Here is a 15,227-nt window from a genome sequence, read left to right on the forward strand (position 1 = left end):
TGCACTGCTCTCTGATAATAGCAAAAAAAAAGCGGAATTCTAAAGAAAATATCAAGTTACACATAATACAATTTGTTCTTTAGATAAATATTATCAGAGATATAAAAGATCAAAGCCCGTTCAGCCACATTAGACTGCAGAATAATCTGCCAGGTCCTGATTTACTGGTTGGGCTTTAATCTTTCTATTTTGTAAAGAGATCCGCAAGATTCAGAGAATAAAAGAATTTGACTGATAATATTTAATTCTTCTAGTTATTGATTTAACAACCCAAATACTTCCCAGTATCCGTTCTAATCTTGATTTAGTACATTTCAAAATCTAATATATAAACCCCTATTCCCATACTTATTATCACTGACATGACCCGACAGAATGCAAAGATTTTTCTAAATAATTTCATAATGATAAATTCTATTTACCTATCGGTTCATTGTCGCCACTTGCAGAGTAATGATGCACTTATACGACCTGCCCCATATGATGGATAACTATCTCAGAGGAATATTATTAATAGCACTAAACGCCCTAATTTTTTGTCTTAAGGGCAATATGACTACTCTAATACTGCCCCCTATATACAAGAATATAACTACTATAATACTTCTCCTATATACAAGAATATAACTACTATAATACTGCTCCTATATGCAAGAATATAACTACTATAGTACTGCCTCTATATACAAGAATATAACTACTATAATACTGCCTCTATATACAAGAATATAACTACTATAATACTGCTCCTATATACAAGAATATAACTACTATAATACTGCCTCCTATATACAAGAATATAACTACTATAATACTGCCACCTATATACAAGAATATAACTACTATAATACTGCCCCTATATACAAGAATATAACTACTATAAAACTGCTCCTATATACAAGAATATAACTAGTATAATAATGTCCCCTATATACAAGAATATAACTACTATAATACTGCCCCCTATATACAAGAATATAACTACTATAATACTGCCACTATATACAAGAATATAACTACATAATACTGACCCTATATACAAGAATATAACTACTGTAATACTGCCCCCTATATTCAAGAATATAACTACTATAATACTGCTCCTATATACAAGAATATAACTACTATAATACTGCCCACTATATACAAGAATATAACTACTGTAATACTGCCTCTATATACCAGAATATAACTACTATAATACTGCCCCTATATACTAGTATATAACTACTATAATACTGCCCCCTATATACAAGAATATAACTACTATAATACTGCTCCTATATACAAGAATATAACTACTATAATACTGCCCCTATATACAAGAATATAACTACTATAATACTGCCCCTATACACAAGAATATAACTACTATAATACTGCTCCTATATACAAGAATATAAATACTATAATACTGCCCCTATATACAAGAATATAACTACTATGATACTGCCCCTATATACAAGAATATAACTACTATAATACTGCTCCTATATACAAGAATATAACTACTATAATACTGCCCCTATATACAAGAATATAACTAATATAATACTGCCCCCTATATACAAGAACATAACTACTATAATACTGCCCCTATATACAAGAATATAACTACTATAATACTGCCCCCAATATTCAAGAATATAACTACTATAATACTGCCCCTATATACAAGAATATAACAACTATAATCCTGCTCCTATATACAAGAATATAACTACTATAATACTGCTCCTATATACAAGAACATAACTACTATAATACTGCCCCATATATACAAGAATATAACTACTATAATACTGCCCCCAATATTCAAGAATATAACTACTATAATACTGCCCCTATATACAAGAATATAACAACTATAATCCTGCTCCTATATACAAGAATAAAACTACTATAATACTGCCCCTATATACTAGTATATAACTACTATAATACTGCCCCCTATATACAAGAATATAACTACTATAATACTGCTCCTATATACAAGAATATAACTACTATAATACTGCCCCTATATACAAGAATATAACTACTATAATACTGCCCCTATTCACAAGAATATAACTACTATAATACTGCTCCTATATACAAGAATATAACTACTATAATACTGCCCTATATACAAGAATATAACTACTATAATACTGCCCCCTATATACAAGAACATAACTACTATAATACTGCCCCATATATACAAGAATATAACTACTATAATACTGCCCCCAATATTCAAGAATATAACTACTATAATACTGCCCCCTATATACAAGAATATAACTACTATAATCCTGCTCCTATATACAAGAATAAAACTACTATAATACTGCTCCTATATACAAGAATATAACTACTATAATACTGCTCCTATATACAAGAATATAACTACTATAATACTGCCCGTATATACAAGAATATAACTACTATAATACTGCTCTCTATATACAAGAATATAACTACTAGAATACTGCCCCCTATATACAAGAATATAACTACTATAATACTGCTCCTATATACAAGAATATAACTACTATAATACTGCCCGTATATACAAGAATATAACTACTAGAATACTGCCCCTATATACAAGAATATAACTACTAGAATACTGCCCCCTATATACAAGAATATAACTACTATAATACTGCTCCTATATACAAGAATATAACTACTATAATACTGCTCCTATATACAAGAATACAACTACTATAATACTGCCCCTATATACAAGAATATAACTACTATAATACTGCCCCCTATATACAAGAATATAACTACTATAATACTGCGCCATATATAGAAGAATATAACTACTATAACAATGCTCCCTATATACAAGAATATAACTACTATAATACTGTCCCTACACACAAGAATATAACTACTATAATACTGCTCCTATATACGAGAATATAACTACTATAATACGGCCCCCTATATACAAGAATATAACTACTATAATACTGCTCCTATATACAAGAATATAACCACTATAATACTTCTCATATGTACAAGACTATAACTACTATAATACTGCTCCTATATATAAGAATATAACTACTATAATACTGCTCCTATATACAAGAATATAACTACTATAATACTGCTCCTATATACAAGAATATAACTAATATAATACTGCCTCTATATACAAGAATATAACTACTATAATACTGCTCCTATATATAAGAATATAACTACTATAATACTGCTCCTATATACAAGAATATAACTACTATAATACTGCCCCCTATATACAAGAATATAACTACTATAATACTGCCTCCTATATACAAGAATATAACTACTATAATACTGCTCCTATATACAAGAATATAACTACTATAATACTGCTCCTATATACAAGAATATAACTACTATAATACTGCCACTATATACAAGAATATAACTACTATAATACTGCTCCTATATACAAGAATATAACTACTATAATACTGCTCCTATATATAAGAATATAACTACTATAATACTGCCTCTATATACAAGAATATAACTACTATAATAATACCTCTATATACAAGAATATAACTACTATAATACTGCCCCCTATATACAAGAATATAACTACTATATATACTGCTCCTATATAAAAGAATATAACTACTATAATACTGCCCCTATATACAAGAATATAACTGCTATAATACTGCCCCTATATCCAAGAATATAACTACTATAATACTGCCCCCTATATACAAGAATCTAACTACTATAATACTGCCCCTATATACAAGAATATAACTACTATAATACTGCCCCCTATATACAAGAATATAACTACTATAATACTGCCCCTATATACAAGAGTATAACTACTATTATACTGCCCCCTATATACAAGAATATAACTACTATAATACTGCTCCTATGTACAAGAATCTAACTACTATAATACTGCTCTCTATATACAAGAATATAACTACTATAATACTGCCCCTATATACAAGATAGAATATAACTACTATAATACTGCCCCTATATACAAGAATATAACTACTATAATAATGCCCCTATATACAAGATAGAATATAACTACTATAATACTGCCCCTATATACACGAATATAACTACTATAATACTGCCCCTATATACAAGAATGTAACCACTATAATACTGCCTCCTATATACAAGAATATAACTACTATAATACTGCCCCTATATACAGGAATATAACTACTATAATACTGTCCCCTATATACACAAGAATATAACTAATATAATACTGCCCCTTATATACAAGAATATAACTACTATAATACTGCCCTCTATATACAAGAATATAACTACTATAATACTGCTCCCTATATACAAGTATATAACTACTATAATACTGCCCCTATATACAAGAATATAACTACTATAATACTGCCCCTATATACTAGAATATAACTAATATAATACTGCCCCTATATACAAGAATATAACTCCTATAATACTGATCCCCTATATACAAGAATATAACTACTATAATACTGCTCCCCTATATACAAGAATATAACTACTATAATACTGCCTCTATATACAAGAATATAACTACTATAATACTGCCTCTATTTTAAAGAATATAACTACTATAAATACTGCCCTCTATATACAAGAATATAACTACTATAATACTGCCTCTATATACAAGAATATAACTACTATAATACTGCCCCTATATACAAGAATATAACTACTATAATACTGCCCCCTATATACAAGAATATAACTACTATAATACTGCTCCTATATACAAGAATATAACTACTATAATACTGCCCCCTATATACAAGAATACAACTACTATAATACTGCCCCCTATATACAAGAATATAACTACTATAATACTGCCCCTATATACAAGAATATAACTACTATAATACTGCCCCTATATACAAGAATATAACTACTATAATACTGCCCCCTATATACAAGAATATAACTACTATAATACTGCCCCTATATACAAGTATATATTTTCTATAATACTGCCCTTTATACAAGAATATAACTACTATAATACTGCTCCCTATATACAAGAATATAACTACTATAATACTGCCCCCTATATACAAGAATATAACTACTATAATACTGCCCCCTATATACAAGAATATAACTACTATAATACTGCCCCTATATACAAGAATATAACTACTATAATACTGCCCATATATACAAGAATATAACTGCTATAATACAGCCCCCTATATACAAGTATATAACTACTATAAGGGTATGTTCACACGAGATCATTACGTCCGTAATTGACGGACGTATTTTGTCCGCAAGTCCCGGACCGAACACAGTGCAGGGAGCCGGGCTCCTAGCATCATAGTTATGTACGACGCTAGGAGTCCCTGCCTCGCTGCTGGACAACTGTCCTGTACTGAAAACATGATTACAGTACGGGACAGTTGTCCGGCAGCGAGGCAGGGACTCCTAGCGTCGTACATAACTATGATGCTAGGAGCCCGGCTCCCTGCACTGTGTTCGGTCCGGGACTTGCGGACAAAATACGTCCGTCAATTACGGACGTAATGACCTCGTGTGAACATACCCTAATACTGCCCCCTTTTGGATCACACAATACATTTTAAATGGTTGGAGAGTTGTCACATCCCGGCTGGAGTTATTTGCTATTACGATTCTCGTTCCTGATTTCTCAGCCCGTTACACACTATTAACATTTTCGCTGGTTGTAATTTTATTGTACTTTTGTTTTCAGGTCAACAGACTACGGGACGACTTATGAGAAGTTGAATGATAAAGTTGGATTAAAAACTATTTTGAGCTACCTTTATGTCTGCCCTACAAACAAGCGTAAGGTGAGAATATCCCTTAAACATCCCGTTATTATTTAGGGCCGCTTCGCTTGAATAACCTCTTCTGCTCCCGGAGTCTATTACTGTTGACACAAACCTTATGACTGCAGGGAAAAAAAGGCTGTAGAAAAACTAATAGACGTGGAAGCAATTCTCCCTGTGTCTGGCCGCCGCTGATAGAACGGCTCGTTAAGATTTCGGAAACGGTGCCATAAATAGATGTTTTTGGAGGTTTCCACATTTACTCTGACATTCTATTACAGGGAAAATTGTCCCTCAGGTTTTCCTATTGATGAAAATGTTGCTTTGTCTTTCTTAATTTATTATCGACTTTCCTTTAGGCTTTATTCAGACGAACGTGAAAAAGGTCCGTGCAATGCGCGTGATTTGCACTCGCGTTGCACGGACCTATATGTGTCTATGGGGCCGTGCAGACATGTCCGTGATTTTTGCTCAGCGTGAGTCCGCTGAAAAAAAGTCACGACATGTCCGTTCTTTGGGCGTTTTGCACGCATCACGCACCCATTGAAGTCAATGGGTGCGTGAAAACCACGCATGCCGCACGGAAGGACTTCCGTGCGAACTGCGTGATTCGCGCAAGAGCTGTCAAAAGGATGAATGTAAACAGAAAAGCACCACGTGCTTTTCTGTTTACAAACATCCAAACGGAGTGTCTTTGAAAAGAGCGAACCCGGACAACCGAACCGAACTTCACCGGGTTTGGCCGAACTCGTTTTGGCCGAACCCGGCAAAAAAATATCCAGTACGCGACGTCAGGAGACAGTCACTGTCCAGGGTGCTGAAAGAGTTAAACTGTTTCAGCACCATGGACAGTGACTTCCGATCCCAATATACATGAACGTGCAAAAAAAAAACAACGTTCTGACTTACCGATAACTCCCGACTTCTTCCTCCAGTCTGACCTCCCGGGATGACAATTCAGTCCAAGTGACAGCTGCAGCCAATCACAGGCCAAGCACAGGCTGCAGCGGTCACATGGACTGCCGCGTCATCCAGGGAGGTGGGGCCCGATGTCAAGAGAGGCGCGTCACCAAGGACGCGTCACCAAGACAACGGCCGGGAAGTTCTCGGTAAGTACGAACCTCTTTTTTTTTTTAACAGGTTGCTAGATATGGTGATCGGAATTCACTGTCGAGGGTGCTGAAAGAGTTACTGCCGATCAGTTAACTCTTTCAGCACCATGGACAGTGACTGACGTCGGCTAGAATCATCTCTATGATGGCGGCTGCGCGAAAATCACGCAGCCGCGCATCATACACGGATGACACACGGAGCTGGTAAGTGATTTTTGCGCGTGCAAAACGCCGCATTTTTGCGTCCGCAAAAACGCCACGTTCGTGTGAATCCAGCCTAAAGCTAATAAGTTGTCCCCACGGTTGACGAGGCTCTTCTACCTTCTAGAGGGTAAGGGTCAGTTCACACAGCGGATTTTCCGCAACGGAATTAGTTGCAGAAAATCCGCAGCATGATAAAGTAGATGAGATAAAACAAATCTCCTCCACACGCTGCGTAAATACTGAGCTGAAAAAAACATGCAGAATTTTACTCCACAGCATGTCAATTGTATTTGCATAAACGCTGCTTTTTTGTTGAGGGTTTTCCCTATTGAATTCAGTGGGGAGGTAAAACCCGCAACAAATAGCAGTTGTTGCGTTCTTTGGGGCGGGTTCGCAGCGATTCCGCCGCAAAAAGCGCAACTCAGAAAAAATTTTTAATCTTATACTTACCCAGGAGTCTGTTTCATGCTCTAAGCCGGCCTGCTGGCATGTCATTTCATCCCATGTAAACGCTGCAGCCAATCCCAGGCTGTAACGGCGATCACATGGTATGAAATGTAATCCCAAGAGGCCGGCCTGGATGACGTCAGAGGGCCGGCCTCCTGGGATGAAGCATCCCATGTGACCGCCACTGCAGCCAATCACAGGCTGCAGCGGTCTCCTGGGATGAAACGTCATCCCAGGAGGTCGGCCTGTGTGAATTCAGTCTTAAAATGATATTCTAACTTTTGTTGGCTTCATGGTTATAGAATGTTAAGTGCTGCATTGATGATGTTTTTATCCTATTTTGCGGTTTTTGCTTATATTTAGCTTTTTTTACTCCATCAACAAGTTGTTGGTTTTTTTTTTTTTTGCTACATTGAAACCATCAACAAGCAGGCAAACTGCTGCTGATGGATCTTGTTATGGCTTGTGTAAATAATTGCAAATAGTGTAAAATTGTAAAAGTGGTAACTTTTTATCCAATTGGCTGCTGAGGTCATGAGGGGATGGATGACACAATGGATGACACAATTGGTGGGATCCCCAAAATAAAGCTGGACCCCCATGACTGACAACACAAGAAGAGTGCAAAACTTCAAAAATCAGAATATTTGCCCCAAAAAAATTACCATTTTATTTCATTAAGGGACCCCCATGACTGACAACACAGGAACGGTGCCAGATTTCATAAGTTAGAATATTATATTATTTATTTTAACTGAATGGTTGAATTATAATGAGGGCCAAAGGGGCAATTGCCCTCGAGGCCTCAACTGTCCCGTAACTATAGGAATTCAGCCCTAAGATCATTTTCCTGACATTCACTTTTTCTCGTCTTTCAAGAAAAGCAGCAGGGGCACCACACAATGATTTGCCCTAACGATTCCCTTGATTGGGCCCAGGTTAGGGCTACAGGGGCTAATAAAAGTGTTACTGGGGGATCTTCACTTGAACTCAGGCATGGCCAAAGTAAGCTACAGTATATATAGTAAAAAGTCACTAGAGGCTTAAATTCCAGATGCTGGTTGAAGCAAACATACCCACGCCTTGGGGGGGGGGGGGGACCAATACCCATTTGCCCCTAACCCCTTCCCAATCCCATTTAACATAAAAAATATTAGAATAATATTTAAATAATTTAGATTACTGTGGCTGCGGAGGACTCTGTTCAATGTTACACCACCCATGGGAAAGCAGGGGGGCAATCTGAGTTGCGCCCCTCTCTATCTGTCCCATAGCATGTATGGGACATGCCTCTATGGTCCTGTACGTAAACCGTGTTTGACAAAAGTTGAATCTCCGTTTGAGGAACTTGTTTAAGTTGTGCCAGGAATATTTTCATAAACTATGCCCCTTTCCAGGATTATTTCGTGCAAAATCCTGTGCAAAATGGGACGGTTGCGCGGCATAAACTTTTGCATGAACAGTCATGTTGTGGGTATACCGCTAGCAGTAGTGCCATGTCTATGCTGGCAAAGTAAAGCTGATTCACAGTCACACGGCGCTGCGCTATATAAGCACAAGGCCATCTAGTGCCTGTATCATGCACATAACCTTGTGTGTGCTACAATCCCATCCTCATGGATTACCGAGCATTAGAGATAATCGTATTTGCCTAAATTAGTCTCAGGTCTTATTCGAGCGAAGCGGCCGTCCGATTGGAATCAGTCCGAATTTATTAGCCGCGAATGGCAAATGCCCCCATTGTCCTGGAAACTCATGTCTGACTCTCCCATGTCTTCTAGGACTGTATCCAACCAGGAGAATTTCCTGGTTGGGTATGAGCCATCCATCTGTACCCCTTGTGATTGGCTGGAGGGAGAGTCGCAGTGCGTTATGGAAATGCTGGGGAAGCCCACCCGAGGTCATGTGATCCTTTTTCTAATCTATAAAATGACGGCCGGCGTGCGCCCTAAACTAACTCAAAGTTTTGGATTTTGACTTATCCAAATTTTGGGAGAAATTCGGACTGAATTCGATTTGTGTAACATCAATTTGCTCAATTTAATTGAGCGAACTCCCTGGTGTAGGGGCTTTACAAATGACTATGTCAAGGTCACAGGAAGGGCACAACATAATTCAGAGTCTCATCTCATGGAGCTGTCCAGGCTTCTTCTGCCTTCTTTTAGGGTATGTTCACACGGGCTATTTTTTAGCCATTTTTCGGGCCGTAAACGCCCTGAAAAACAGCTAAAAATGTGGGGGCTGTATGCTTCCAAACATCTGCCCATTGATTTTAATGGGAAAAACGGCGTTTCGTTCCCACGGGTCGTTAGAAAAACAGCTGAAAAAACGTCCGCAAAAAACGCCGCAAAAAATGCGAGTGGTTTAAAAAACGGCTGAAAATCAGGGGCTGTTTTCCCTTGAATACAGCTCCATATTTTCAGCCGTTTTTGTTAATCGTGTGAACATGGCCTAAGAATACAGCATGATCGCTGTGCTGCAGGACCACACATCCGAGAGGGTTAATTCACGAAAAAATGTAAAATGTTTTTGCAGACGTGTATATGGCCTTTTACTTCTGAACGTTGTATCCTCCAGCAAACGAGAAGCCGACGCGATACAAGGACATTCTAAGCAAATAAATTAAAGTGGAAACATTTGATGCCGCACAAGGTGGAAATATCAAGAAAAAGACCATTTATTATTTCATGAGAAAATACGACAGGAGGCCACTTATATCTTCTGCCTTGAGGTGTAAAGAGCTGAAATGCCGCTGTAAATTGGCCATGTATTGGTTTACTAAAGAAAAACTGATTTTTGACCGTGACTCGTATAACCTAAAATGGGCAAAATATCCAACTATATGGTAGAACTATAAGACCGTGCTCAAGGGGTCAACATCTAAGAACCCTACAGGACCACTGTAGGGGGCAGACATGGACAAGAGGGGTCTCCTAACAAAGGTACTATGGGCCCACCACTGGTGCTTGCCCATGCCACCATATTTTCCACCATCCAATGGCTTGTAGTAGATGAGGTCCTCATAATTCCCCCTTGTTTGGTGATGTGGAGGCACCAGAAGTCATAAAGACGCCTAAACTGACTCCAACCATCCATGGAGAAGAAGGATGGGGTCTACCTGGGCTGGTCTGCTTCCATCCTCAATGGGCTGTCTACAGGGACGGATTATAGAGGGCACAAGTGACACATTCCCTAGAGGCTCCACCACCTTTGGATCCTCGGGACCTAAAACACCTCCCTGCCTAGACCGCGTGTGGCTCTTTTTTTATTTTTTTTATTTTTTATTTTTTTAAGGACTAGTTCACACAGAGTATTTTGGCACTGTTTTTGACACAGAAGCCGCGTCAGAAATAGCGCAAAAAAGCGCCCAAATTTGATTTCAATGGGAGGCAGAGTTGTTTTTTTTCCCCGGGAGCAGTAAAAAACGCTGGTGGGAGAAAGAAGCGACATGCCCTTTTTTCAGGTGTTTCCATCTCTGACCTCCCATTGACATCAATTAGAGGCAGAGATCCTGTCTTTCACGGTGGTTTTTGCCTGCGGCGTTCAATGGCCGCGGGCGAAAAACGTGGCAAATGTACTGCCGGCAGGTCAAAATCTGCCTCAAAATTTCTGAAGGAATTTAGACGCATATTTATCTCCCATAGAATTTAGTGAAGAGCGGCCACCTGCATGTGCGGCTATCTCTGCTATAAAGGGTCAGGTCCATATTCTAGAGGTGGGATAGGTGACCCTAACAAATTGTTTTACTCAGGAGCCTCAATCAAAGTTAATACAGCCCTGGCTATTGAAGGCAAACCAAACAACAGTCCCGTTTTTCACAGGACTGTTCTTCGTACCAGCTGACGAAAGGGTCGGAACGTAGGCAAGAGGAATTTCTAGACTATTTTGGGGGGAGTGGGGCCGGTTTAATGTCCCACAATTTGGGAGTGAAATGTTGGGAGTAATGTGTATACCATTGGGAAGAGGTGGAAAGTATATATCAATGGAATGGATTCCCTGGGGACTCGATGAGCTGGGAAACTCATTAATCTCAAAAAGGTACCTAAGGCTGGGTTCACACGTGGCGGAATTTCACTTGAATTCCGCTGCGGACACTCCGCAACGTTAATCCGCAGCGGAGCCGTTTCTCCATTGACTTCCACTTCTATTTAGAAGTGTTCGTTTAGACGATGCGTAAAATTCCGCTGCGGAGCATAGGCTGCGGAGCGGAATTTGGTGTCCGCAGCATGCACTGGATGTTGCGGAGCAGTGGCGGACTGGTTGCGGACTCATGGCGGAATTTCTCCATTGACTTCAATGGAGATTCTAAATTCCGCAATGAAGTCCGCAGCTGTCATGCACATGTTATGTGTGCTGCGGATGCGTCTTGCTTTTTTGACATGACATTTCTTCATTCTGGCTGGACCTATGTATTTCTAGGTCTACAGCCAGACTGAGGAAGTCAATGGGGCTCCCGTAATTACGGGAGCGTTGCTAGGAGACGTCAGTAAATAGTCACTGTCCAGGGTGCTGAAAGAGTTAAGCGATCGGCAGTAACTGTTTCTGCACCCGGGACAGTGACTACCGATCCCAATATACAGCAACCTGTAAAAAAATATAAGTTCATACTTACCGAGAACTCCCTGCTTCTGTCTCCAGTCCGGCTTCCCAGGATGACGTTTCAGTCTAAGTGACGGCTGCAGCCAATCACAGGCCAATCACAGGCTGCAGCGGTCACATGGACTGCCGCGTCATCCAGGGAGGTCGGGCTGGATGCCGAAAGAGGGACGCGTCACCAAGACAACGGCCGGTAAGTATGAAATTATTTTACTTTCACTAGGGAAAGTGCTGTCCCTTCTCTCTATCCTGTACTGATAGAGAGAAGGGAAGCACTTTTACCGCAGTCCGCAGCAGCTAGTCCCCATCAATTTACTGCACATTTTGGGCAGATCCGCCGCAGAATCTGCAACGCAGATCCGCCGCAGAATCTGCAACGCAGATTCTGTGCGGCATTGATGCCGACAGTTGCGGAGGAAATCCGCCACGTGGGGGCATGCCCTAAAGGCGCTATAAATTCTCCAATGATTATAATCTTTTCCAGGGGTGGACTGACCGGTTGGGTATTTGTATAGTGTCTGAGGGTTTATGAGCCAAGGGGATAGACAGTTAAAGTGCTGCTTTCACAAAAAATAGTATTGAATGCAGCTTTGGATGTGACTAGAGTAAAGCACAATTTTTGCAAAGTACCTTATGATCCTGTACGATGTTTTACTAGTGGAGTTGCAATGCTCCAGTCCCTTTATGTACATTATTTAGCTCAGGGATCTGCAACCTTTAATGTAGAAATGTCAAATTCTGGTTTTATTCATCCTTTAAATTTTGTGAAGATTGAAGCGAGGACAACAGTTTTATTCCCTGTAAATAATAATCGTTTTCAGCCTCATTGCGGTCGCTGTGGACAATTAAGCCTGTGAAATGCGTTTGCATGGAGCGATGACCACGCAGCGCCATTGTTTTCATACCGTGGTGAACGTGGCATCTTCTAATAGTGCAGATGAATGGACCTTAAAAGGTCAGTTCTCCAAATGCCATTTGACAGTGAAATTCCAAACTTCAAATCAAAATGCAGGTTGGCATGGGAGCGTACATCCTGAAAATGTTAGATTATGCAATAATTCAATCACAATGGGCGACCGCCCCATGACCTGCCTAGGTAGAGTCGTGTGTTAACCTTAAACCATACTATCCCCCATCCCCATTTAGTAACGACACATGACACCGAGGTTGGATGTGAAATGGCCACAGCAGCCGTTTATTAATTTCACAGTTTTATAAAAACAATTTAAATCCGAAACATTCGGATAACTAGTTAGGAATCCACCAGAGAATTCCTCCTAATAATTCACATGACCCAACATGGGTCAGAATCATAAATAACAATTAAACGTTAACATTAACCCGAGCAGAGGAAGTCCTTGAAGCCCCTTCAGATGTTCCTTTCAAGAACACACCGAATTAGCCATCTGCAAACCACTAATTACCTCCAGCCGTAAACCAGCTCGGAAGCACCGTTCACCTCTGCAGATGGCTCCAACCACTAGAAGTCCACTTCAAGGGGATAACACCCGATGAAGCCCTCAAGTGATATACCGACCACTAGAAGTCCACTTCAAAGGGATAACACCCGATGAAGCCTTCAAGTGACATACCTTCTACCAGAAGACCACTTCAAAGGGATAACACCCGATGAAGTCTTCAACCATGTACCTTTTTTGGGGGACGCATACCCCCGATGCGACCCCCCCACCATTTTGTACTGACTGGCCTCAAGGACTCCCCCCGCCAGCTGCCATGACAACAGAACCTACTCCGGAAAAAAGAAAAACATGTTAAATAAGCACACAAAATAAAACACAACGCTCATAGCCAGACGTACATAAGACCTAAGGAGTAACAAAACAAGGGTGGGAGGGTGGGAGCTTTGCTTACTGTGTGTTACTCCTCCCGCTGCTTCCGGCTCAATGCCGAGAAACAGCGGGAAGCGCAGTAACGGCCCCCCCGCCCCCCTTAACTCCTCCCCGTCCCTCCTTCAGCTCCTTCAACTTTCCCTGACCTCGTAACATTAACCCTTTCCCTACCAGGACGGTCATGTCGGCTTCCCTTAAGCCTGCAGCTGCGTCCAGCCTCTTCTTGACCTGCCTAGGTAGAGTCGTGTGTTAACCTTAAACCATACTATCCCCCATCCCCATTTAGTAACGACACATGACACCGAGGTTGGATGTGAAATGGCCACAGCAGCCGTTTATTAATTTCACAGTTTTATAAAAACAATTTAAATCCGAAACATTCGGATAACTAGTTAGGAATCCACCAGAGAATTCCTCCTAATAATTCACATGACCCAACATGGGTCAGAATCATAAATAACAATTAAACGTTAACATTAACCCGAGCAGAGGAAGTCCTTGAAGCCCCTTCAGATGTTCCTTTCAAGAACACACCGAATTAGCCATCTGCAAACCACTAATTACCTCCAGCCGTAAACCAGCTCGGAAGCACCGTTCACCTCTGCAGATGGCTCCAACCACTAGAAGTCCACTTCAAGGGGATAACACCCGATGAAGCCCTCAAGTGATATACCGACCACTAGAAGTCCACTTCAAAGGGATAACACCCGATGAAGCCTTCAAGTGACATACCTTCTACCAGAAGACCACTTCAAAGGGATAACACCCGATGAAGTCTTCAACCATGTACCTTTTTTGGGGGACGCATACCCCCGATGCGACCCCCCCACCATTTTGTACTGACTGGCCTCAAGGACTCCCCCCGCCACCGCGAAACAGGCCTTGACCACCTTAAGCCTGTGAGTTCCTCCACACCACCACCGCCCTTTCTATGCCTTCTGCTATAGCCAAGCTCCAAATATCAATGCCAACCTCGGTCAGATGAACCCCGTCACTCCCCCAGAAATTCCCCAATCCTGACTCCAAATCCCTATGCCTCACGCAAATGCCCCCGTTCTTCGCCACAAAACGGGACACCGCCCGGTTAACTTTTATCCGAGCCTTATTGACTCTCTCCACCGATCTAGCTAACCGCCAATGCTTCCTTGGGACTATGTCCGACCACACTACCACCAACTTGGGATAAGATACCCACAAACACA

The 15,227-nt window shown here is 40.2% G+C and overlaps 1 protein-coding gene across 3 annotated transcripts in view; it reads left to right on the forward strand.

The window, feature by feature from the left end:
• Positions 1-15,227, forward strand: part of SORCS1 (sortilin related VPS10 domain containing receptor 1) — a 536,576-nt gene that overhangs the window by 281,999 nt on the left and 239,350 nt on the right. For all 3 annotated transcript variants that reach the window (XM_075842830.1, XM_075842831.1, XM_075842832.1), the window contains exon 3: positions 5,738-5,837. In XM_075842830.1, the coding sequence (XP_075698945.1) occupies positions 5,738-5,837 (100 nt within the window). The remainder of the gene's footprint in view (positions 1-5,737; positions 5,838-15,227) is intronic.

The sequence above is a fragment of the Rhinoderma darwinii genome, chromosome 11 (assembly GCF_050947455.1).
Source record: "Rhinoderma darwinii isolate aRhiDar2 chromosome 11, aRhiDar2.hap1, whole genome shotgun sequence".
Taxonomy (NCBI): domain Eukaryota; kingdom Metazoa; phylum Chordata; class Amphibia; order Anura; family Rhinodermatidae; genus Rhinoderma; species Rhinoderma darwinii.